We start from the raw sequence: 25,171 nt of genomic DNA, 5'->3' as shown, positions 1-25,171 counted from the left end.
TCAGCTCTAAAAAAAAGGCTCCTGCTTCATTTATAAAGTTTATTTTAGAGGGATTTTCTTGATATTATTTTATGTGTACACTTTACTATCTATCCCTATATAGAGTATTACTTTTTGGTAGGTGAGTTAATGCGTTTTTGTTTTGTTTTCTTTCTTCTTTTTTTTCGGGGGGTAAGGTTATGGACTTATGGTTCTTTCTTCTGATACCACATGTTTTTCTTTTTATTTTTTCTTCGGAAAAAAAATACAATTAACTTCTTTGACAGTGAGTTAATCTTTTGTTCTATTTTTTAATTAAATACAACATGTCTTTTTTTCAAATATAACTTTTACCTTTTGATTCTAGATTCTTGTATTTTTTTTTGAAAAAAAAAATCCACATATAAAAAATTCCAATTATATAAAGCAAAATCTAATAAGAAATATAAAAAATATTCCAAAAAAGATTAAAAATATTCAAAAGTTGATTAATACAAATACACAAGTTATTAAGCGTGGAATACACATTTGGAAGGAAAGTATCTTCTTCTTTAACAAATATAAAAATAAATACTAATAAATAAGAGTAAAAGCACACGCGGCAAAAGGAATAATAACACATATAGAATAATATCCTTCTGTTCATTGTTTTATTAGGGATTTTTTTTTATATTTTGGTTATTAAAATTTTCCTTCAATTTATTTTTCATAAAATTAACTTAGATTGCTAAAGTTAAAGTGATTCCCTCATTACAAAAGTTTGAGCCTTTTAAAAAAAAATTGAAGGATCTCGTTTTTATCTTAATTTGTAGCCCCACCTTGTACTTTCATTTAAGGGCATAATTCTTTACTGAAAAACAATATATATTTCCATTACCCATCTGCCAAGACTAGAATCAAATTGCACGATGAACATTTGACTATCTCCACTGCAACATCTATATATTGCTTTCACTCTGGTTTGTGTTCTGAATGAACCAAGTGGTAGCAATGTTCTCTGAATTTTCTCTTGCTCGAAGTTATGTTGAAGATATGAGAAATTTTTTCCATTCTCTCAGTTCTGAGTATGCCATAGATGCTGGGACAGCAACAGTCTATGTCATTCTAGGCTGTCTTGGTCTTTTTATTTTTGTATCAAATAGAAGGTTAAAGTCCAAGCCTACAAGTCAGTCATATGACGAATTCATGATGGTAAGCTAGTTATTATTATTTATTACTAATAACATTTAGTCGATTACTATATTTAGCGGCGGACATATAACTATGTGAGGGTGTACATTTGTATCTTCTTATTTTTAAAAATTTATCAAATTTGTAAATAAAATTTTATATTTTTATATTTTATTTCATCTATATTTATATAATTAAATTCATTGATTTTATTTTTTATAATTTATACTCACTGACTTAAGATCTTGGATCCACCGCTGACTATATTATATATATTATTTTATTTTGTCTTCCAACGTGCTTAAAGGAATTTCAAGTTCGCGGTAGGTGCTACACGGCTATGGTAAGTTATTATAGCTGAAGCTGGTGGTGGGTGCCTGGGTGGTGTTGTCTTATTATTCTAATTGCAAATTATTCTCATTTCTTTCCTTAATTTTCTTTCCCAAACAAAAATAAATACAAATATGTTCTTTTCCGTATGTTGTTGGAGGGACTTTCGGTAGTCGAATAGTAGTGATTAAGAAAATGGTGACCGAAGATTTGAATATTAGGGTATGGCGTGGTTGGTGGGTGGATTGTGACCCGGGGATTGGTGAGGGTAGCAGATCTAAAGAAAGAATTTACATGGCATTATTATTTTAGAAATTAAAAACAATATTCTTTATATAAATAACAGTAACTTTTGCTATAAGAGTGTATTTGGACGAGAGAATTTAAAATTTTGAGAAATTTTAAATTTTAAGAATTTTAAATATTTTAATTGAAATTCTTTTATTTTTAAAATTTTATGTTTGGATAAAAAAAATTAAAATTATGAGGGTGAAAAAAATGAATAAAAAAAAGAGAAGATATAGTTGGTGTGTTCGTTAATGTGTTCCTCTACGGAGCTTTGACGTTGTTTCTTGAAGAAGACCGAAAGAAGAGAATTTCAATTTCTTACCTTTTAGAAGGAAATTGAAATTCCAGATTTTTAGTTGTTTAAAATTCTGTTTTAAAATTCCAAAATTTTAAATTCTTCAAAAAAAACAGAAATTCAAATTCTCTAATGAATTATTTCCTCAGTTAAAATTCTATATCCAAACGCACTCTAAATCTTTTCTATTTTTTCTAGTTTTCAACATGACATAGTAGCATCTTAGTTATTAACATGAAAAGATCCTCATTCATGGAGTAAAATGCCCCTTTTTAAACTATAGCCTTTTGTTTTTCTTTCCCAAGCCTTTCTTGTTAACAAAAATATAATATTTTAAAAATGAATTTGTTTTTTAAATAGTTAATGGTTTGGGTTTTAATATATTTTAAACTTAAGATCAACGTATATTTTAAGATGAACTTACTATTTCTTACTATTTTATACTATACAGCACATGAAAATTAATCTTTGTCAACTAATATACTTTAACTCAGTGACTGTCACCAGTGTAATATAAAACTTGGTAAAAAAATTAAACTCAAAGTTTCTATAAATTTTGTTTTTTTTTGTAAAAATACTAAGAATTTAACTAAGTCCAAACATGGTAATTAAAGTCACAGAAACGTAAGAATCTGACAGGTGGTAATACCAATAACCACCAATACGATAAAGCCCGGGTATAACCCGAAAACGAACAAAAGTGTGAAATTAGCGCCTATAAAAGAAAGCCATTTGCTCACTATTTGTGTAGATCTGCATCTCATTCTCATTCGTTCACTGTCACTTTACCCAATCCTAACACTTTCTTCTCTCTGTTTTCCTTCTTCCTCGCATCAATGGAGTTGGACGGCGTTCTCCTCGGCATGTGCAACCCTCTCCTCGACATCTCTGCCGTCGTCGACGACGCTTTCTTGCAAAAGTATTACCACTATCTCACATTTCTCTCTCTCTCTCTCTTTCTTTTATTTATTGATAATAATGTGTTGAATATATTACTATTATGAGCTTAGAACTATGAAGAAGAGTGTTGAATGAGGTTTATTGCGTGATTGATTTGTGAATCTGGAAAAAAATACGAGATGTTAGGGATCAGATCTAACGTTTTATGGCTATGGATTTTTGTGAGCAGATACGGTATCAAGTTGAACGATGCGATTCTCGCCGAGGATAAACACAAACCTATGTAAGATTTTTTTCTCTTCTCTAACTTCGTGTTTGTTTCTTTTTTTTTTTTTTTGGTTGCTTGAATGAGATAAGTAATTTTCTTAAAAATAGAAAATGAAAACATAGTTTAAAGCTCTTGTAATAGTTAGATCAGGTTTTTCTGGAGAAAAGTTAAAGACGGACAAAAAAAAAGCGAATGTAAAGTAAGAAAGTTATTATGCATTCAGGCTTGTTTTGAAGTGCACTGAGTTCGAGAGATTCTTTCATTAAAATTTATTATTGATTCATGTACTTTTTACTTCTTTTTTTTAATTCATAAACTTTATCATGTGTCGGTATAACCTGAAATATGGAAAATAGTTAATATTTATTAAAAGAATGTTTTCATGATGTTGTAAAATAATAATAATAATAATAATAATAATAAATAGTAGCTTTTGAAAAAAGAGAGAAATGTTGTATGGTAGTACAGCATCTTAATAGTTCTCTTTATAAAGAAAGTATAGAATGTGAAAGGTAAATCTATGTAATATTGGAAATCTAAAAGCATTAAATGCATTCTTCATTTAATAATTAGTAGCTTTTGAAAAAAGAGAGAAATGTTGTATAGTAGTACAGCATCTTAATAGTTCTCTTTATAAAGAAAGTATAGAATGTGAAAAGTAAATCTATGTAATATTGGAAATCTAAAAGCATTAAATGCATTCTTCATTTAATAATTAGGGGAACTTATTGGAAGATTTTTTTTATCAATGACTTATTGGAAGATTTAGAACTATTTTACCTTTCCCAGTCAAATATAAAGTATCAATGTTCATTTTTTAAAAACATGAGATAAAGGAATTTGTGTTAGTTGTTTGACGATTTTATTAAACGTACTGTTATTCTGGTGCTGTAAGTGTGGCATGTTCTTAATTTCGTAAACATAATAATATTATGTGATTCTTGTCTTTGGGATGTATGAAACTGTTATACCCACTTTTCATCCTCTTTGCTCTCTTCCTATGCTTTGTGCTTGACTGTTGTTAAGGAAAAGAAAAATCTCAAGTTTTAGTTAATTATTATACTAAATACTTGATGTGTATATTTTTTTAGAAAATTTGTAAATTAAGAACTTGATGTAATAATTGGATACTCGACCTCGTTCTGGAAAGATTTTTAGCTTTCTCTCCTCACTAAATTCTTTTCGAGCTACTATTTTAATAGCAGGATATTTTCTTTTATGATATTTTTGTTCATATTATCCTATAATCATCTCAGGTATGAAGAATTGGCTAACAATCCTAATGTGGAGTACATTGCTGGAGGTAATACACTTGATCTGAATTATTGAATTTCACGTCACAGATTCTTGCTTTACTAATTAATATCATGAAAATGCTGACAAAGAGAGGGGGAAAAAAGAAAGGGATGGAAATGCACATTTCATAATGATGATTCCTATAATTTCCTTTTTGGCAGGTGCTACTCAGAATTCAATCAGGGTTGCTCAGGTATGCACTTTCTTTTATAAGCTGAGTCTGGAGTAGTTGTGTTACTTGTGTAGCTAATCATTTGTCTTCACTTCACTCATAACAGTGGATGCTTCAAGCACCAGGTGCCACAAGTTATATAGGTTGCATAGGAAAGGACAAATTTGGAGAGGAGATGAAGAAGAAATGTACACTAGATGGTGTAAAGGTAAGTTTAATCTTGTGATTTGTCTCCTCCTTTCTTTGTGATAAGCTACTTTGTGCCTGACCTAAGAATACCATTTCTGAAATTGACTTTATTCATTCAAAAATCAGGTTAACTATTATGAAATCGACAATACACCTACAGGAACTTGTGCTGTTTGTGTGGTTGGTGGTGAAAGGTCAGACGATCAAGCTTTCCTTGATTGTTTTATTCTACTTATTATATAACTCAATAATAATGATATTTTATGCTGTTTTTTTATAGTATACTTCTTCAACTTAACATAATACTTGATTGCAAGACAATTATTTGAAGCCTTCTATTTGATTGCATCTAAATGTAGGTCCCTTGTTGCCAACTTATCAGCTGCAAATTGCTACAAGTCTGAGCATTTGACGAGACCGGAAAATTGGGCATTAGGTACCTTGTTGATATTGGTTCTGTTTCTATCTCATATACCTGAATATTCCAGATGACTGACATTTTGTTATTGTGTGTTTGTTTTTTCAATAGTTGAAAAGGCCAAGTATTACTACATTTCTGGCTTTTTCCTCACTGTATCTCCTGATTCCATACAATTGGTTGCTGAACATGCAGCTGCAAATAACAAGGTTAGATATGATTTGAACTTGGCATTCCTGTTTTACTGGCAGTTTTTGAGATTAAGTATTCTATTTCTGTATGCAGATCTTCATGATGAACCTTTCTGCTCCCTTTATATGTGAGTTCTTTAAGGGTGCACTGGACAAAGTTCTGCCGTAAGGATCCTTCTTTGTTAAATTTGAAGAAAGAAAATTATACATATTGATCTTAATAATGTTCATTCTGGGATTCAGATATATGGATTATGTTTTTGGAAATGAAACTGAAGCAAGAACATTTTCTAAAGCTCAAGGCTGGGAGGTAATCATTAATTAACAGATCTGAAGGCTTGCAGTTTTGGTTTAAGTTTTAATTTGTGTATTTTGACTCTTTTCTTATTGTCCTATTGAACAGACTGATAATGTTGAAGAAATAGCTTTAAAGATTTCTCAATTGCCAAAAGCATCAGAAAAACATAAAAGGATTACTGTTATCACCCAAGGTGCAGATCCTGTTTGTGTCACGGAGGATGGAAAAGTAAAATTGTATCCTGTGATACTATTACCTAAAGAGAAATTAATTGATACAAATGGAGCAGGTATAAACCTATTGTTTTTAATATTTAAATATGTACAGTTAAGTTTATGGCCAATTTATTACATTTTGATGATAGTGACAAGCTCGATTCCAATTTTGTCTCTTTTAAATGTGTGTGGAAACTTAAAAAATTAATGTTATATACTTATATTCTTTTGTTTTTGCAGGAGATGCTTTTGTGGGAGGATTTCTTTCGCAATTGGTTAAGCAGAAGCCCATTGAAGAATGTGTGAGAGCTGGGTGTTATGCAGCCAATGTTATCATCCAAAGGCCTGGCTGCACATACCCAGAGAAGCCTGATTTTCATTAAGTGATTTCTCCTTTTCTGTTACTGTTATGAATTATTATTATTATTTTTTATCATTGAGAAGAATTTTAACAGCCACACTCTAACTGGTGTGGGGTTTTTTAATCCCCCGTCTAGGGAAAACAACGTGAAAAAGTTGCAGGAAAAGAGATAAAACTTGAATAAGTTCATATATTTGAAGTCCGATCAGGCATCAATTCTCATATTGCTGTTCGTGATCTTTTTTCTTTTTCATTTTTTTTTCCTTTCTCCTTTTTGGTTACAGTTTATGTTGTATTTGTACCCCTAACAGGGCACCTGAATCTCTGTTATCTGTTTATCCTGTCTTCTTTTTCCTAACATCACTTGTTTTCTTAGATAGTACTAAAAAACATATTCGTATTTCGTAATTATGCTTACTCAGTCTCGAGGAACCATAGCAACCGTCGCCTATTAGGAAGAGAGACTCCAGTATCATTAATATGTGAACCAATTGAGTTGATTTGAGTATTTGGATTATAGATTGCAATTTTTTAATTGTAGGTTGGAAAGTGTAGATTGAGTTTAAGAAATCTCTTAATTTATTTCTCTGAAGTTGCATGCATTATCATCATAGTTATTTCAAAAGTTTGGTTTTCAAATTATTTTTGTATTATATATAAAAATTTTCTTATAAGTTCTATGATTATTTGAATCTTTCAAAGATCTTGTCTTTAATTACTCCTTCTAACATTGATTGTTACTATTTCTACCTTGTAAGAAACATATGATGATATTTAAATTTTTTAGGGGTTAATCAGGTGACAAGTTCAAATTTTTAAAGACATTTGCTTACAAATTTAGAAGTTTAATATGATTATTTAAACTTTTGAAAAACTATTTTAATAACTTTTTTTTAAAGAACTAATATGACTATAGAGGATTGCTATTGTGTACCAAAGCTTTCACGCATTAATTGTAGGAACGTATACATGTCAATAGTATGTATATGATTACAACAACAGTATTCAAGGAACAATATAATTTGAAAAAAATAATCAATCAACTCCTTCCTATATTGTTTTACGAAAACATTTTTGTAACAACTAGCATTTTCCATGGCAATATAGTAATTTTAGAGAACTGAAAAGATGGTTAATGGTTTCTCATAATATTTGGATAAAATTCTAGTTGAGCAGTGTTTAAAAGATAATTTTGAATTCTAGATTGTAGTTTGAGTAGAAGGGATTAACAGATTAAAAGTTACTTATCTTTTTTACTAAATCATAGTTTGCATAGAACAATCTAAACACCTCCGTCTGATTAAGTAGAAATAAAACAGAGGAGGGAAAAGTTCAAAAATCAGCGGGGATGTCATACCTTTTATCTTTAATTTAAATATTTTTTATATTTTTATGTGCTCAATTTCTTTCATCTTTACTAAATCGAGCATAAGTTTAGACTTGACTTCAAAATAAAAGAAAATAAAACTTTCCTTATTTCATTTATTCAAATGAGTCTAATTTAAAATTTAAATCCCTATTTCAATATTTATTCAAATGAGTCTAATTTTAAATTTAAATCTGTATTTCAATAGATGTTCCGAAGATTGCGACTTCTCTTATTTCATTTACTTTCTTTTTCATTTATTCATTGTGTATTTTAATTTAAATAAATATTTAACTTAAATTCCCTATAATAGAGTGTTTTTATTTTGTTTTTTTTAAAGACTTTTTAAGTTTATATTTTAGCCTCTAGTAATTTTTTTAAAACTTTAATCTTTATTGTTAAATAACATTATTAACTGATGATATAACAACATCTACAGTCTTTTGATTTATCATAATATTAAAGAGTTTAATAAGTTAATCACATATAATTTTTTAATAAATAAATATATTCTTAAATTTTTTTGTCAACTAGGTTGAGGTTATTGACTATCTTGAATTGACTAGAATTTTAAAATTCTAGTTGAGCTTAAATATACTCGGATCGAGTGAAGTGCTCAAAGCTACTACAGTGTATCCGTTACCACAACATCGGACAAGCTAAAGACACAAATGAATCTCCCATGCCTTTCCTATTGGGATGCATATTGTCTTATTGATCTCTTTAATTTTGAATTTAATATTATTCGGTAAGTAATTTTTTTCTTAAATATATTTTACATATTTGATAAATGACCATTTTTTATTTTAGGTCTTTAATAAATTTTTACAATATATTTAATCTTTGATATATATATATAAAAAATTAAATCCTTTCCGTGAATTAAGTAATGATGACCACTAATTATGTTAAAAAAAAATTCATTCATAAGTGTCATTACTGATGATAAAAATTTAAAATAAAATTTTTAAAATATTAAAGATTTAATATAAAAATTTAAAATAAAAATTCATCATTTATTAGACATCTAAAATATATTTTTAACTTTTTTTATTAATTGAGTAAGTAAATTTGAAGTACTGTTTCATACTCTATTTAGATTGGGTTCATTTTGATAGTTGCACATATGTCACATGGCATGGCATGTATAAAAAATGTCACATGGCAGATGCGATAATAACATAATAATGTGTCATGCTCTAGCCTCAAGAAAAACATTTGCTTGAAGATCCAATCATTCGTCTATATATTATAATATATTCAGCATTTGTTTTGATTGGTTTAGTTGATTGAATTATTCCATAAACTTATAGTTGGTTACGAATATTTAGCGATGCTAAAGAGTTTTTTTTTCTTAAGAAAAATGTCAGCCCAATAGCAATCTAGATACAATTGATGAGGATGTTCTGGAACATTATATTTTATGTTTGAGGGATGAAATAATTGCCTAGCAACAATTTTTTGTATGATAGAAAAAGACTTTTGGGAGAAGAAAGGTATTATTTACTCGGACAATTAATTTAATATTGAGTTATATATTTACTTGGATATTAAAGAGGTTCAACTCTACTTTTTTCACTCTCTTGTTATTTTTTATAATAATTATTTTAATAATAAACAATAATAAAAAAGTTAGTAACATTAATCTCACAATTTTTTTCATCATATTTTAAAAATAGAAAATATGCAAGTATAATCTTTAATTTTGCATGTTTATTTTTTATTTTTTATATTTTAATTAACTATTTTTTCATCATACTTTAAAAGAATATATTAGGTCCAAAGTTGAATTTGACTAAAATAAAACATAAAAAATGAGAATTGAACGAAAATTACTATTTTTTAAGGTTAAGTTATTCATTTAGTCTCTATAATTATAATTTTATTATTTATATTTTTTAGTTCCTATATTTTGAAGGTGATTTTTTTAGTCCCTATAATTTATGTTTTAATTATCTTTTAGTCCTATAGTTTAAAAGTAGTCTTTTTAGTCTTTATAGTTTGTATTTTAATTCTCTTTTAGTTTCTATAGTTTGAAAGTGATTTTTTTAGTTCCTATAATTTATATTTTAATTACCTTTTAGTCCTTAATACACAAAATATATATAAAAATAATTAATTACAAATTAATTATAAATTATCATCTATTTTTTTATTACAAATTATATTACAATAAATTAGTTACGAATTACTAGCTAATATTTTTGTAGTTAATTGTAATTGATAATGTTATTCATATTTGGATGGTAATGACTAAAAGAGAATTAAAATGTAAATTTTAAAGACTAAAAAAGTTACTTTCAAATTACATAGACTAAAAGAGAATTAAAATGTAAACTATAAGGCTAAAAGAACGACTTTAAAACTAAAAAGTATAAATAATGAAATTATAAGGATCAAATGAGTAATTAAGCCTTTTTTTTAAATATGAGCACTAAAATTACAATTTTAAAAAAAATTATATTTTAGCTTAAATTTTTTAGAAAAAATATGCATTGAAAGTGTATTTTCTTTACAATGTCATCTAATAAAATAATATTATATATGATTAGATTATTGAATTTTATAACAATTTTCTTAAATTAAAAGAGAAAAATTAATACTCACTTCAAATGTATAGCATTTATGCTTTGTTTGGTAAAGAGAAAAAAGATAGATGAAAATAAAAAATGTGAATGAAATTAGGTGAGAAATAAATTGTAAATTAAATATATTTGATTAAAGAGAAATAAACCTTTTTTTATAAGTTGAAGAGAAATAGATAAGAGATGAGAAGAGAGATGAATATAAATAAATAAAAAATAATACAAGTATCATATTATTTTCCCTCTTTCTCCCTAAAAAAAAATCATCCTTTCCCGTCCTTCCTATTTCTCTGCAAGCAAATAGAGGCTAAAAAGTTAAAAAAGAGAAGGGAATGGGAACCGCCCTAAAAGCATTCATTTATCCTTCTTATAAATATCAAGGCCATCCACATATACATTATTTTTAGTTATATTTAATTTGATTCTATATGTTTTAAAGAGTTTAATTTAATCTTTTGTATATTTAATGTGAGTTGAAATGGTCCTTCCAAAACAATCATCATTTTTAATTTTGGATGCAATTTTGAGTTTTTTTTTTTACTAATTTGAAACGCACGTGAAACTTATCTTTGTCTGATTTACTTATATGAAAATTATGAAATACAATAAATGTTCAAATTAAAAAGGAGTCAAATATAATAAAAATCACATCAAAAATGAGTTTCAAGAGGAATTAGAAAAGAATTTATTACTAGATTTTCATTTTTTTTTTGTTCCCTGATTCACTTTTTACATGATCTTTATTATGTTTATGGCCTTTCATATACGTGAGTTTGATAAGAAATTTTTTACATCTTGAAGTGTCACAGCAAAGTTCAAAATAGTGATCCAAAATTTTAAAAAAAAAATCATTATTTTGAAATAGCTATTTTGACTCACTTTGAAAATATGAATGATTAAATTGAACCTTTTAAAATATCAATAACTAAATTAAATATAATCTTTTACATTACAAGTGTATTTTAACCTAATTTTTACTGCCTTTTATTTTATTTATTTATTTTCCTTATTACTGTCTTATTTTTAAATTAAAAAGAGAAAAAAAATGAGACAGGGGAAAGAGACACTGTTTACATTACATGCCTTCTCTGACTTCTCCACTCTTAAATGTGCCATACCTAGTCATTATTAAAGCACTAATTTTGCTGGTTCTTTAGCACTATTTTAGTAACGTGTTCGAAAGCTGGTTTTGCGTTTGCCCAATTTACCAACTCTAATCTCGTGCTTGTATTTAAAGCAACAAAATAGATAAGGACATGTTTGAATATACACTCATTCATAAATATTTATAATAGAAGAAAGTAAATAACAAAAATATATAAATCAAACTTAATTCCCAAGTTAAAATTTATTTATAAGTTAAAATAAACTTTTAGAAGATTCTATAAAAATTGAAGTGTATGAGTTTTTTTTTATCAGCAATTGAAGTGTATATGAGTTGATTTTATTTTATAGGAAAAACTTAATTTTACTACTTCAGTGAAAACTTTATAAGTTGTAGTGTTCGTTATATATAAGGACTGGTTGAAAACGTTATGCTAAGGGCTAGAATCCTCTCTCTTCTTGAATTGATGAATTACATCAGTGCGCTAATGACACTTAATTATGCCTCAACCTACTTACAACATAGTATTAATTATATATTTATGGATGGCTACATATATATCAGCATATATAGTTAGAACTTAGAACTAATTAAGAATTTCAACAGCAAGGAAAGAAACGAAAAGAATGTTCCAAAAGTGAAATTCCTCAAAGACAAAGACACACTCGTTGGTTCTGTGGGGAGCTAGCACATCGAAGTACACTAAGGAAGAGGTGTTCATCACAAGGAATGCATAGTTTTGAATCAGCAATGAAATCATACTCTTCCTGAGCTTGATCCAACAAGGCCCTGAAGAGTGGATGGTGGAGCAATGCAACCTTGATCACATATCTCTTGTGGTTCTCTCCCACATACACAACCAAATGACCCTTTGGAACATCACTTGGAATATTGTTGGAGCAAGCTTCATGAAAATTAGAAGAAGACCACAAAGCCCATTCACAACAGTCCTCACAAGATATGCACTTGTTAAGGCACATTTTCTTGCACTTGTTAAGGCACCCTCTAAGAAATCTTGACTTCATAGTTACTTGCAAGAGAGAGAGAGAGATAGAGAGAGTGAAAAAGAAAGAGATGAATAGGATTAAAAGTGCAGTGAGTACTTGAGATCGAAAGTGATAAGGTATATATAATTGTGGCATGGCAAGAACCTATGGTCTGGAGCATTAAATGGTTGACATGATTGGTAGCCTATGCTATTTGCTACTAATTTAATTATGGGGATCAGCATTTATATATATGTAGTATTATTCAAATGTGCCAGTTATTGAATGATAGTTGCTGACTTTGTTGGCTAGAGTAATATTATTGTATATATCTCTGATACGAAACTGTACGAACATGCATGGCAATTGGCAATGATTTTAAGATAATATATATATATATATATATATATATATATATATATATATATATATATATATATATATATATGTTAACGCATATAAGGGTGTATATGTTAAAAAATCTCATTAGTATTTATTAACGTGTACATTCCTATATTTTTTAATAAGTATGTTACGAAGTTATATCATTAATATATTTTAAGATTATTTTTAATTATAACTTGTTAACGTACTTATAAAAGAAAAAAATAAAAGCGTATATATTAACAAATCCATATATATATATATATATATATATATATATATATATATATATATAATATCATTCATATATATGGCTGATTAATTAACATCAATCCTAGGAAGTAAGGGCTCTGTCCTTCTCTGCAATTCTCCAAGGGGTGGTGCTTAATCACTGTTTCATTCCCAACTTCCAAGTTCTCCTCAATGTTATATATTTAAAGACCCCACAAAGATAAGATATGCAAAAGGGGGTGGGATAAGTTTCTTGGACAAAGTGCAAGCCCACTTATTTCTAATACATAGGTATGGATAAAAGATACAGGCACTTTCTTTATATTCAGAGAAGGGCTAGCTTCAACTTTTTTGAATTGCAATCGTTGAAAAAAATGTTGTACAGTCAAGTATTTTAAAGTCCACAATACAATTGATTTAGTGCCACAAAGTGGATCAAAATATATATGATAATAATGTGATTGTGTGCATACTGGTGATTATGGATTTGAGATCTGCTCAGGAAGTGGAGTTATGTGGTTATCAACGATTTAATACTAATCTTTTACATTGTGGGAGATGAGCTAAGTTGTAAACTTGTAATTAATCAGCCACTTTTTATGAATAATAATGCATTAATGCTAATGTCTCTATCAATTTTCAGTGCTTTTTCCTTGTTAGAATGTGAATATATTATTCCCATTTGGATTTGTCTTAGCTCACTACTTACATATCTTAAATTATCTTAAATTTGTGCATGTTGGCTAAAGCATTGTTTTTCTTTTTTCTAAGAACTAAAAGAGGGTACTATCCGTACAAAACAAGACATATAAACTTTCCTAGCTAGTTGCTACATGCTGCTACAAATGGATTTGGGATAAGTTTCACTGTTCCCTCCATAGCTCACAGGAGCACAGGAAATGGGCTACGTATTGCAAAAGGGATGGAAGGAAAATATCAAATATCTTTGGTTGCAGAGTGGAGAATGGAACTCACAGCTCTTCACACTGAAAACTTTGACCACATGTAGATGTGACATCTTTGATTTGATTCCCCTTACTATGTTTCCTCATAACGGATCTTTAGAAAACTTAACCAGTAATAGTATTGCTTAAAAATTAATTGGCTTCATTTTATGAATAATATATCATCAATGTAACACTATATAGTATTGCCTAAGAATTAGTACATCTAACACAATATTCTAGTGAAGGAAAAACAAAGCACACAAACAAATAATCTGTACCAATAATTAACTATCTTTTAGCTAAGAAAAGATTGGAGTATACTTTTTGAGGTCCAAGTTTTTGTTGTGCAATTGTGAAATTAAAAGGGTCTTAATTGTTAGAATAATTGAGCAATTTTTAGTGAAAGAGGTGTAGAAGACAGTGTTAGAGGTTCACCTTTTTTTCTGGGTCTGTTATTGTCTTACACAGTTGCTCAGAGAGATGATTGAGAGCCAGCACATTGATTCATCCCCTTTAAGACAAATGTCGGTTGTGCTTGGTTGGTTTGAAAAGAACAGCACGCTCAGTTTCACACATGATTATTTGCAGTAAACTGCCAACAGTTTTTCGTATGAGACAAAAAAGCTGAATGATTTAATAAAAGCCATTCAAGGATCTTAAGAAATTAGTCAATAATATGTTCTGGAAATTAAACTCCATTTATTTCATTTCATACTATAGAAAATGCAATCAAATAAATTCCTTCTGCATGTCATTGGTCCAAATTCTCATATAGACAGACCTCTAATCATGCCACGGGCAGAGGCAGTCAAACTCATAGTTACAGAATTTTGAACGTGTTTTTTCTTTTGGTATCCTTCACTTGAAGTAATATTGTTCGAGTTGAGGACGATCATTATGACAATAAAGCTCTTCCTCCAACTATTTAATCTCTGTTGAGCTGGAACAATCCCACTTCAATTGATTCCCATGCTTGATAATAATTTTGAACGTATATGGGACATGCTTTCAACAGTTATAACCGACGTGGTTTATCAGATAACATATATCCAAACACAAGACTTTTCCAATAATCCCGTGTACGTTGTATTAAATTCAAATACCCGATTCTTTTTTAAAACATAGAGTCTTATAATAATATAAAAAGTGATGAATCACGTACATACATACACTAACTGGGTATCCGTATCTATACTATGTACCTTCTGACAGTTAACTTGGTCAAAATAAACGGAGACTGATTGAACAATGAACACAAACACACACACTCTTTTTTTCGTAAAAGTTTCCAAAGTCGTAAAATTATATTGATTGAATCAATGTGATAGATTTAGTTCATAATTTGTTGAAAATGAAGGAACAATTTCAGAAAACAGACTATGCCACATTATATATATGTGTGTTTTTTTATTATTAAAAGTTAATTTCCCTTAAAAAATCTAATTAATCACTGTTGATGGATTCCTTTTGACTCATTTTAGTATGACTGAGATTAACGACTCACATTATACATAAGTAATGCTACAAGACTTAGATTTTGGTTAAAGTAACATATAAGAATAATGCAATTGTAATGTTGAGTTGAGAGAGAGGGAGGGAGGGAACAAGGAAAGGAAGTGGTGCAGATGAGGTTTGGGCCAGGGGGCTCACGGGTGGGTGAGGATATTATGTGTCATAACTCTTAAAAGAGAGGAAATGGTATTAGTTGGTGACACCTCAAGGCACTCACACACACTCTTCTGTGGTTCGCAGCCATTTTATTTTGTGCATCTAAATTATTTGATTAGACACACTTTGCTTTGCTTCCATTTCACGTGCAATCCTGTGTTATCTTGAGCTGTCACATTATCATTTTGTTCCCACTTCTCCCTAACTGCCCCATTTCCCTTATCCCTTAATTTAACACCTCTCCATGCTTCCTTCGGGGAAGCAAACTCCTCTTATTTCTTCTTTTGGAAACTTGTTCCTGGCCCAATAACGCGTCAAGTTCAAAATGGAGTTTATCGTCGGTAGAGTTCTCAAGGCCTAATTTTTTTTTAGATCATTTGACGGCTGAACACAAATATGCTTGGGCAGTTTTGTTTTTGTTACAAAATTCAAGTGCTTTTCAAGTAGACAAAAAGATCACGTTTAACTTTCACCTCTTGGGGCCTCTCTGAAATCCACGATCATAATGGGCCTGTTTGGATAAAAGACATAAAGTATTTTTTTTAACTTCTCTATTATAAACCATTTTTAGTGGAAAACTCTCGATCAACACTATTAGTCTCGTATCAAAAGAGGTTCTATACTACTTTTCATACAAGACAAGACACCAGAGGAGCTATCAGATTGATTGGATGATTAAAAAAAAAATTATAGGTTTAATTTCTTTTACTAACAAACTAACTGTTAACATTTGTCAATAAAAAAAAAAAAAGAGACAAGACACGAGAAAAGAGAGAAATGTCTTATAAGATAATGTAATGAAAGGATGTGGGGAAAAGTTAATTCTAAAAAATATTATGAAAAAGAGAAGCATAAATAATATAACTCTTTGTAGAAAGCACAGCCACTAAAATGCTGCAAGATGAAGCACACAGCATTGTTTACCCCAATCATGATGAGCATCATGAGCTCCAGGCTCTAGCGTAGCACAATCAAGGGCCTTAGGGTAGGATGGGATGTGTGACTCAATGACCCATCCCCTAGATGCTTCCGGTTCCTCTCCCCAAAAATTAAAGATACAATTTCCTTTTTATTAAAAAATAAAGTGATTGAAGAATCTTGAAAAACTTATATACATAGTGCATTATCAGTTCCCTTCATTCATTCAACCATTCATTCATTTGTAACATTGAGTTAGACACAGCTCTTAACACGTTAGTCGGGCATCAAGATTAGTGCACTAATAAAATCATACTATAAAAGTATTAGGCATTAAGCATGGCAAACTATTGTAGGACAACTAATGATTCCTCATAATTACAATTCAAAATTTCTGTGCCTTTGTAAACATAAAATTACTTCACAGTATAAAATTGTGCGAATGTGATTACCTAAATTTCAACAAGATTCTTTTGACTATAGATTTCCATGGACTGTTTTCCATATGGACTTCTAAGTAAACTTCCTACGTACATTTCTTTTGCTAAGACTAAGGGGAGGAGAATCTTTAGCAATGACAGAAGAGCCAGCTTGGCTAACACGCAACTTCTTTGATCCACGTTCCCTTGGGTATGGGTGAATTTTAGCCAATTCTTGCACACGATGTACCACATTAAATGGCAAGGGACGCAGGGCAAGCTCGTCATTTTGTTCAGCCTGCAATCACCACATGATCATTTACATTATTATCTCCGTTCCCCAAACTAAATCATGCTAGAGTAGAGATAGCATATTTTAAAAAGAAAAAAAAAAACTTCATTTAAGTATCATATCACTTAAGGTCGGAAATTACATAAAGTACAGGAACATCAATGAACAAAGTTTCCGAAAAGGAAAAAAAGAAAGCTAACCTCTCTCGTGCTTTTCTGTGCAGAACTGGCTCTCAAAAGGTTTCGCCACTTGTCCTGCAGAAATCACATTTAGAAAACAGGTTTGGAAGAAGGTGCAACTGAATGAGTAAAGCTTTGGGAAGTACTCTGAGATCTATGGGAGTTCGGTAGCTTGTAGAAGAAAACAGAAACCTCTTTATGTCAGTCCATCGACCAACTCCATATTCAGATATGCCTTCAACCAACTTCAACACTTCAGGGAGAGTCCACATCTTCTGATGCTTTCTTCGATCTTTCCTTCTAGATCTTTTTGATGTCAACCATTCATCCTCAGATTCCAAGGGAAATGACTCGTTGTCATACTCAAGTTTCTAGAAAAGAAATATGTCTTGTTAAATGGAGAATAATTTAAATCTGCAGACCATAGCCAACAGTATTAGGCAAGTAAATCAATGTGCAGTTATCGTCTCTAAATTTACAATTTTCCAACTAACACAAGGGAAATCTCGTAGATAACATAAACACCAAATCTCAGCCACAGAACAATTCTGTTTCGAAAGCCCAGTCACAGAAACAGTTATGGACCTTAACTTAGCACAAATGAACTGTACATGAATATCATGCTTTAGAAATAAAAGAATATAAATTTATGACTGTTCTAGGTTATAAATGATCCTGCATTTGAAAAAGTGTACAAAGAAAGCAAGCACCACTCCCTCAGAGCCAAGACAAGAGGGAAGCATGATGAAACTCATTCATATCAATTAGCATGTAAGCTGAATCAAACATCACACTTCAATTCATTAAGAGTAGGTGGACTAAATTTAACAAATAATACAAGGTGAGAAATAAAATTTATAAATAGGTCACATAATCATCAAATATTGATATTCAAGCTCAAGCATAAGTATCCAAAACCAGAAGATATAGAATGTACATGAAAACAGATTATAAATAATAGTACATAGATGATAGAATTATAACTTTCTTACAGAAAGGAATAAAATGCCTCTAATGAAAACAGTACCTCTTTCTTCGGACGCCCTTTGTGAACTTGCAACTCAGGAAGCATCACATCTCTATTTTCAATACTAGACTTTTCACTTGGACTCTTTTTGAATGCTTTAATTCTTATATGAAGTACATCATCACATGATGAGTCACTTAAATATTTAGTTTTTGTACCAGCAGTTGGTGCCTTTTCCTTTGACCTTGAATTTGAAAATTCTTCAATGTACCTCTGAGTAGGCTTTCGGAATCTCTTCTCTCTAAGTGCAGCAGGTTGGCCTTTTTCAACAGGACCCTTTTCCTTCTTACAAGTCAATATACCACCAGCTAAATGACGGTTGTTATCCAAATCTTGCAGATGTTGTATATCAAGTGAAATGTTGTATCTGCAATTTACTTTTGATGGTTGACTTGGATTGTTCCTGAAGGCACCATGTGATTCATAGGTTATTGTCTCATCTAGAGAATCATTTTTGCATTCAGATTGTGCAATAGGTACTTCTGTTGATTCTAATACCCCATCAACAATGCTACTTCCGCTTAATCCGGAAGAATGACTTTCAGAACTTGAGTTTTGCAAGAGTGAACCTACAAAAGGACCAGAGCCTAGTACCTCCTCAAATTTGTCAGCAAATCCAAAATCTGTAGAATGCAAAAATAATTTTCAATAAGCAAAACAGAAAGGAGTACCAAAAAAGAGGAAGCAGAAACTAATTTTTTTCTTTCTTTCTACCAAAACATCATAGCAGAAATATTACATCTTTATAGTTGTCAATTGTCATGAACCAACTATGTCAAAAACTCAGCTGTTAGGTTAAAAAACATGAATTTTTTTTTCTCTCTTTCTATCAAAACATCATAGCAGAAATATTACATCTTTATAGTTGTCAATTGTCAAGGAACCTTTGGGCTTGAAGAATAGACAATGCACAGGCCTACCTTGTGTTAACAACCAACTTTTTGTTACAAAAATAGCAGCAAAGGATCAATTTTGAACCTATATCATTTAATCATACAGACTATCATATAATGTAATGAACCAATTATCTAAAAAGCATAATTTGTAAGGGGAAGACATGAATTGTTTTATATTACATCACTAAGAACAGCTAATAATTTACCCAAAAAATATTCTTCACATGTACCACCAGGGAAACCAACAGTTCCTTCAAGATCATTGATTTCAACATCATCCAGCAATCCATCAAGGGCCTAACAAAATTAAAGATAATTTTCAGACCAACAAAATAAGACCATAAACAATGTAGCAGTTAAGTAACTAGCAATGTTATGCAATTGACATTAGATGAGGTGATATAAAACCTGAGAAGATAAATAGACTCAAGCAGTCAAATAATCAATAACAAACAGTATAAATATAAAAATATATGAATTACTAGCTTCACTATAACCCCAACAATAACAGAGTGTAGACAAATACCTCCAGTTCCAAATCATCCTTTCCATTCAAAGTTGTATGAGAATCCAAACTACCTGATGAATGTAAACACACTAGTATTAAATATAACATCAATATAATGACCAAAGTTTGAACGCAAAAAGTATTGTTGTGCTCTGAATATAATAAGACAACAATACAGCTTTATCAACCATTAAAATTTATCTAATCCAAGATAATATCTCAAATATAAAAAAGTTTTATTTAATATCTTTGAAAATGCAATATCAATTCTAGACTTCTAAGCAATCTCTGTCAACAATATTCAAGTTCTTATACAGCTTGCTTCTCCTTTCAATCTTCATTCTTTCACCTCATCATTTTACTTCATTTATTCCAGTTTTTCAGCAACAAAATGCAAACCCAAAACCACAGCTTCTTGCCAATGGTCAAAGTAAAATGTTATTTCCTAATTTATGGATTTCAAGCAATAGAATCAGAAAGAACGGCTTTAATTCATTTGAGAAATACCACTACTTGATTTCAAACCAAATTCAAATCCACACGATAGATTTTCAGTATCATAGCATTTCCCTATATTCTCCTCATTAAAGGGTAATATACCATCCAGGGAAGCATGATCATTTCTAGGTTCTGCAAGCAAATGCTCAACTTCCATTACTTCATCTTGAAGAGCATGTACATATGATTCATCCACCTAAACCAAGGGAAATTTAGAACAGAGATGTCATAAGTGATAGGTTTTAGGCAAAACCATATTTCTAATTCATTTATTTCAATAGTAAAGAAGAGAATTATGAAACAATGCCATAAATCCACACAAGTGTTCACACATAAATAGCTTTAAAATGGTTCTGTCAAAAGATTAAGCTTGTCAAGACCAAGTATACTGTAGATCAAGAAAACCTTCCAATCAAAGGTACAGTTGTCTAACACTTACTAAAAAGAATGTGAATTGTGAAGTAACATGATAGATTAAAACTTAAAATATCTGTGCTTAAAGGCATAACAACAATGGCAAAAATCTTACTCTTTGGCATTTCATATTGGAACACTTCCCCAAATATTCTTCCCGATCCATCTCATGTCCTACAATTTCAATGTGCATCAACTTAATCATTTTATTCTCATTTATATCCACATATATACATGTGATCTACACTTGTAAAATATTATTGGAAAGGCAAAATTAAGGTACAGTACCATAGGTGCTTTTAGTATTGTTCTCCAATCAACATTGGAGTTTTACCTCAGTAACTTGCAAAATAGAGGTCAGTGCATGTTACCATGGTGAAAAACTCCAGTTTTGATTTTGGAAAAAAGTCAAAAAACACCAAAAGCACCAATTGCACATTTGCACTACACCTAAGTTTTGTCCATGTTGAAACTGTAAAGCTTCAACATGGAAAGAACAAGCAGTATGTCAACAGCACAACTGCTTATGTAAACATAAACGAAACGCCAAATGAATATTTATGTCATCAATCCAATCCAATAAGAGTTTTTGGAAGCATGTGTAGGTTCAAACTCAGAAATATAGTGTCTCTTGGGCACAATACTTGAATTATACTAATTTCATATTAATGCATTCATGCAGAAAATCAAGTCCATAAGCAATATTGTACTCTCATTTATTCAAATCAAGAATGCATATTACCAAAAGCATATAAACAATAGCCAAACCAAAACATTCATCTATTTTTCATCTATAATAATTCCCCAAAGCCCTCTTGACTTGATTTCCCAATTATAACTTCCACATCTCTGATTATTCAAGTTTCTAGTCATTGTTTTTTCTATCGGTATGTCACAATTAAAACCAATGGATTTCAAATACATGATTGTCAAAATTCAGAACAAATGCTATTATAAGAAAGGAGTGAGGGAACAGTAAACAAGTTGGGAGCCAAATGTCCTCTAAGAGAGAAACAAAAGGAAGAAAAAAATAAAATCCATAAACAAAACAAAACACTACAAAGCTCTTCAACCCTTCTGTACATCCCCAAAAGGGCAAACAGCATACAGAGGCCACAAAACACTCCCATTGACACAAAGCTCATTTAAAATCCAAACATCGCTCAATTCACAGAGACCATACCGCTGCCAGAACCAGGACCAGAACCACATCCAGCCTCAAAAGATTCCCTCTCTAATTAATTCCACTCATAACCTTCTTTGGCTCTAAAGAACACACTCAACCAAAGTGACCAAAATTATCCCGACCATTGCTGCTCATTCTAAATTAAATCAATACCATTAAACAATTATATTAATTAAAATACAAAAAAAAAAGAAAGAAAAAAGAACAACTGTCAAGGGGGTCTAGTTGATTGAGTAGAGTGCGTGATGAAAAATCTCGAAGCTTTCAATCAACAGTATTACATGCAGCACGACTGAAACAAACTATCTATTTAATTTAAGTCCTTCTCAAATGAATAAATAAAATCAAAATTAAGGTTCTCATTACAAGCCAAAGAAAGAATAACTAAAAATATAGTAGTACGCTAGAAAAAAACGCAATCCAATTATTCTCGGCCACAATTTTCTCCTTAATTTTTTTTTATCGGTAAAATCGAGTGAGCTACTTAAGACAAGGCGAGCGAAGTAACCGAGAAAATAGAGATTAAGAAATGAAGTTCGAAAAATTGAAAACCCGAATCTCGTTCATTCATCGACCCGAACTAAACGGATGCTCTAAGCTCAGAAATTAAAGAGTGAAAGAGAGAATTGAATTAAGTAAAAAAAAAAAAAACGAACATAGAAAATAAAGATCTAATATGCAGCAGAAAGCAGAGAGAGCTAGGTCGAAGATCGAACCTCCAAGTGTTGAATTGAAGAGAGAGAGAGAGAAATTCGTCCGAATGTTCGAAACCGAAAAAGGCTAAAACCGCCAAAAAGCGATACAAAACGGAGGGATGGAAGGAGAGGTGTATTTATTCGACGGAATCCCGAGTTTTTTTTTAATTTTTTCCGACGTGGGTTGTCATCCAAATTGTGCGTTTCGAGTTTCGAGTCTGCGGAACCGGACACGTGTCCCACATTCACTGGTTCTGCTTGTGGTGAATTTCTTACTCGCGACGCTGTTACGTCTCAACGCTGTCTGTCACAAACTCCGTTACTCTCCCACAGCCCCACTTGCCTTTGCTAGTGCCTAGTAGTAGTGCTTAAGGGGACGTCGTTTTTGTTCCGTCACTCACCCGTCCCTCGCGTTTTTCTCGTGCCAATCTACTAGCTGCCCACAGTTTTTAAATTTAATAATTTTAGTGACTTTTTTTTCCCATGAACACCAGTGTGTCAATCTCAACTCAATACTAATTCATTTGAGTGGTTATTTTTGGCTTAAGAAAATTTTATATATCATAATCATTAAATAAATTATTCTTCAAAAGGGTGTTAAGTTGTTAGATAATTAGCTCATTTGATTTGTTTATTTGGTAAAACTAAAAAACAAATTTTACATATAAGGTCAGAGTGATTAAAGTGACTTTTCAAATTTCGCATGTTGACTTTAAGAATAACTTTTGTTAAGATGACAAGAAGGAGACTTGTAAAACAAAAGGATCTGATACTCAACTAAGTATATGAGTTAGGAGAATGATGAGGACAAGGCAAGGAACCTTTAGAAGGATTTTGAGAACTTATGACAAGGGTTAGAACAAATAAGACTAAGGAAGCTCTTCAACAAATGTTAATCATGCTATTTGAATTTAAGCCCACATTACAAGTGGAGAAGCTTTGGATTGTCAATTGCACCATGTTCCAAGAAGAGTAGAGGGTGCCACTTTTGTTGAGTGGTTTTATTAGCATTTTGTTAGTTGAAATAAAGGCTCAAATTTGTGTTAAAATGACTGTCAATTCTCTTTGGATTTGCACTACCTACGGACTTGTTTTAATTTAAAGAAATTAAGGTTTGATAAGGTGAAAACTCTAGAATTGTGGTTGTTTTTTGGCTGACCAAGGAGTTGCACAATTTTTCATATGCTTTTGTGTCTTAATTCTAGTTTTAATTAGGTATAATGACACTATCAATTGTTGTTATTAATTCTAGTTTTAATTAGGTTTAATGACACCATCAATTGTTGTTATTGGTGATCATTTCATCTTCTCACTTGTGTAACCAACTTGATGTTATTCCTATGTATATGCTGCACATTTTCTAATAAAAAAAAATAGACCTTAAATTGAGTTTTAATCACCTTCTAAAGTGTGAGAGTGAATCTCCTTAGTTACTTGAGTGATTCAAAAAATTGGTTTATCAAGGAACACCACCTTGTGTTTGACACCAATTTCAAATGAGTGATTCTTCCAACCACTTTCTTCATTCTCCTTATTCATTCTATTTTCTAAATTTCATACAAATAAAAAAAAATAGAAAGAAAAACCTTTGAAGATCCATTCTCAACCCCTGTGCAAATAGGTTTACATCATTTTGGTTACCAGAACTCCAGTTTAAGGGTTTTTTAAGACTGGTTGGGTTGAAATCTCTTGGTAACATCCTTCTAATTTCTTACTTGCCATTTTATATTACCTTGTTCATGCTATTTTTTTTTATTGAGGTTGAACCATTGTAAAAATTAGGCCTTTAATTTCTTATTGAAAAAAAAAGAAACTTATTTTAAAAAAATATTTGGGCTGAATGGTTCATGCTATAATAGCTTTAAAAAATTCTTGAAGGTAATATAATTGGTTGTTAAAAGGTTTGAATTACCAAATTATGAGGTTTAATTCCTTCAAAAAAAAATCCCATTGTGTAGTTGCTGGAATTTCTTGTCCTTGTTCTAAGCCTTTGTTAGTCTAACCCTAAGCCTTTTCCTTGTCATAAATTAGTGGTTTAACTTTGTGTAAACTTTATCTTGAATTGCTTTAGAATTCAAGGAGAATTCTAGAGTGGGAAAAGACAAGAGTGTACAAATTTTTTTTTTAAAAAAAAGTCATATTTGAGAGATGCACTTAAGTGTGGTGAGATTCTATTTTCTTTATAACTATTATTATTTTTATTTTGAACATGTTAAGTGGTGGTGAATATCAATTGGATGGGGCACAAAGATTCTTGTTGGATGCTCTCAATGCTCAAATGCAAAGACTATTGAGAGAGAACAACGAGGAGTTGTATGAAAGAATTGAGCGATTAGAGAATCGTGAACATCATGAGGAAGAAAGGAGAGGAGGAAATGGTGGTGGTCCAAGGCTAAACCGAATTGAAGGAGTCAAGCTCAACATTCCTCCCTTTAAAGACAAAAGTGATCCGGAGGCATATTTGGAGTGGGAGCTCAAGATAGAGCATATCTTCTCA

General features: G+C 30.6%; 3 protein-coding genes across 4 annotated transcripts; 1 reads left to right on the top strand and 2 right to left on the bottom strand.

Annotated features, from left to right (window-relative positions):
• Positions 1–2,809: 2,809 nt before the first annotated feature.
• Positions 2,810–6,706, top strand: LOC100780391 (adenosine kinase 2-like). Its single transcript, NM_001253260.2, is given in 12 exon segments — positions 2,810–2,981; positions 3,192–3,245; positions 4,487–4,533; positions 4,688–4,719; positions 4,805–4,906; positions 5,014–5,081; positions 5,247–5,323; positions 5,417–5,514; positions 5,591–5,661; positions 5,740–5,806; positions 5,900–6,083; positions 6,250–6,706. Coding segments are annotated over 12 exon segments (1,026 nt in total). The 5' UTR covers positions 2,810–2,898; the 3' UTR covers positions 6,393–6,706.
• A 5,367-nt stretch (positions 6,707–12,073) lies between these two features.
• LOC102662255 (indole-3-acetic acid-induced protein ARG7) lies at positions 12,074–12,451 on the bottom strand. The gene has a single exon (XM_006589768.1). It carries the CDS (start codon positions 12,449–12,451, stop codon positions 12,074–12,076), a length of 378 nt encoding a protein of 125 aa, XP_006589831.1.
• A 4,462-nt stretch (positions 12,452–16,913) lies between these two features.
• Positions 16,914–22,912, bottom strand: LOC100777720 (uncharacterized). 2 transcript variants are annotated; one of them, XM_006588733.3, is made up of 9 exons: positions 22,696–22,912; positions 20,909–20,967; positions 20,482–20,575; positions 19,900–19,952; positions 19,580–19,670; positions 18,478–19,100; positions 17,597–17,821; positions 17,472–17,525; positions 16,914–17,277 (listed from the first exon to the last, which is right to left on the bottom strand). In XM_006588733.3, exons 2-9 carry the CDS (start codon positions 20,957–20,959, stop codon positions 17,074–17,076), a joined length of 1,395 nt encoding a protein of 464 aa, XP_006588796.1. In that variant the 5' UTR covers positions 20,960–20,967; positions 22,696–22,912; the 3' UTR covers positions 16,914–17,073. The 2 variants fall into 2 exon arrangements, with proteins under 2 accessions (XP_006588796.1, XP_014618492.1); XM_014763006.2 differs by lacking the exon at positions 20,482–20,575 and having other exon boundaries at positions 22,696–22,848.
• Positions 22,913–25,171: the final 2,259 nt, after the last annotated feature.

The sequence above is a fragment of the Glycine max genome, chromosome 10, assembly GCF_000004515.6.
Source record: "Glycine max cultivar Williams 82 chromosome 10, Glycine_max_v4.0, whole genome shotgun sequence".
Taxonomy (NCBI): Eukaryota; Viridiplantae; Streptophyta; class Magnoliopsida; order Fabales; family Fabaceae; genus Glycine; species Glycine max.
Note: the sequence above shows the minus strand (reverse complement) of the source record. Positions and strands in the feature narration are given on the sequence as shown.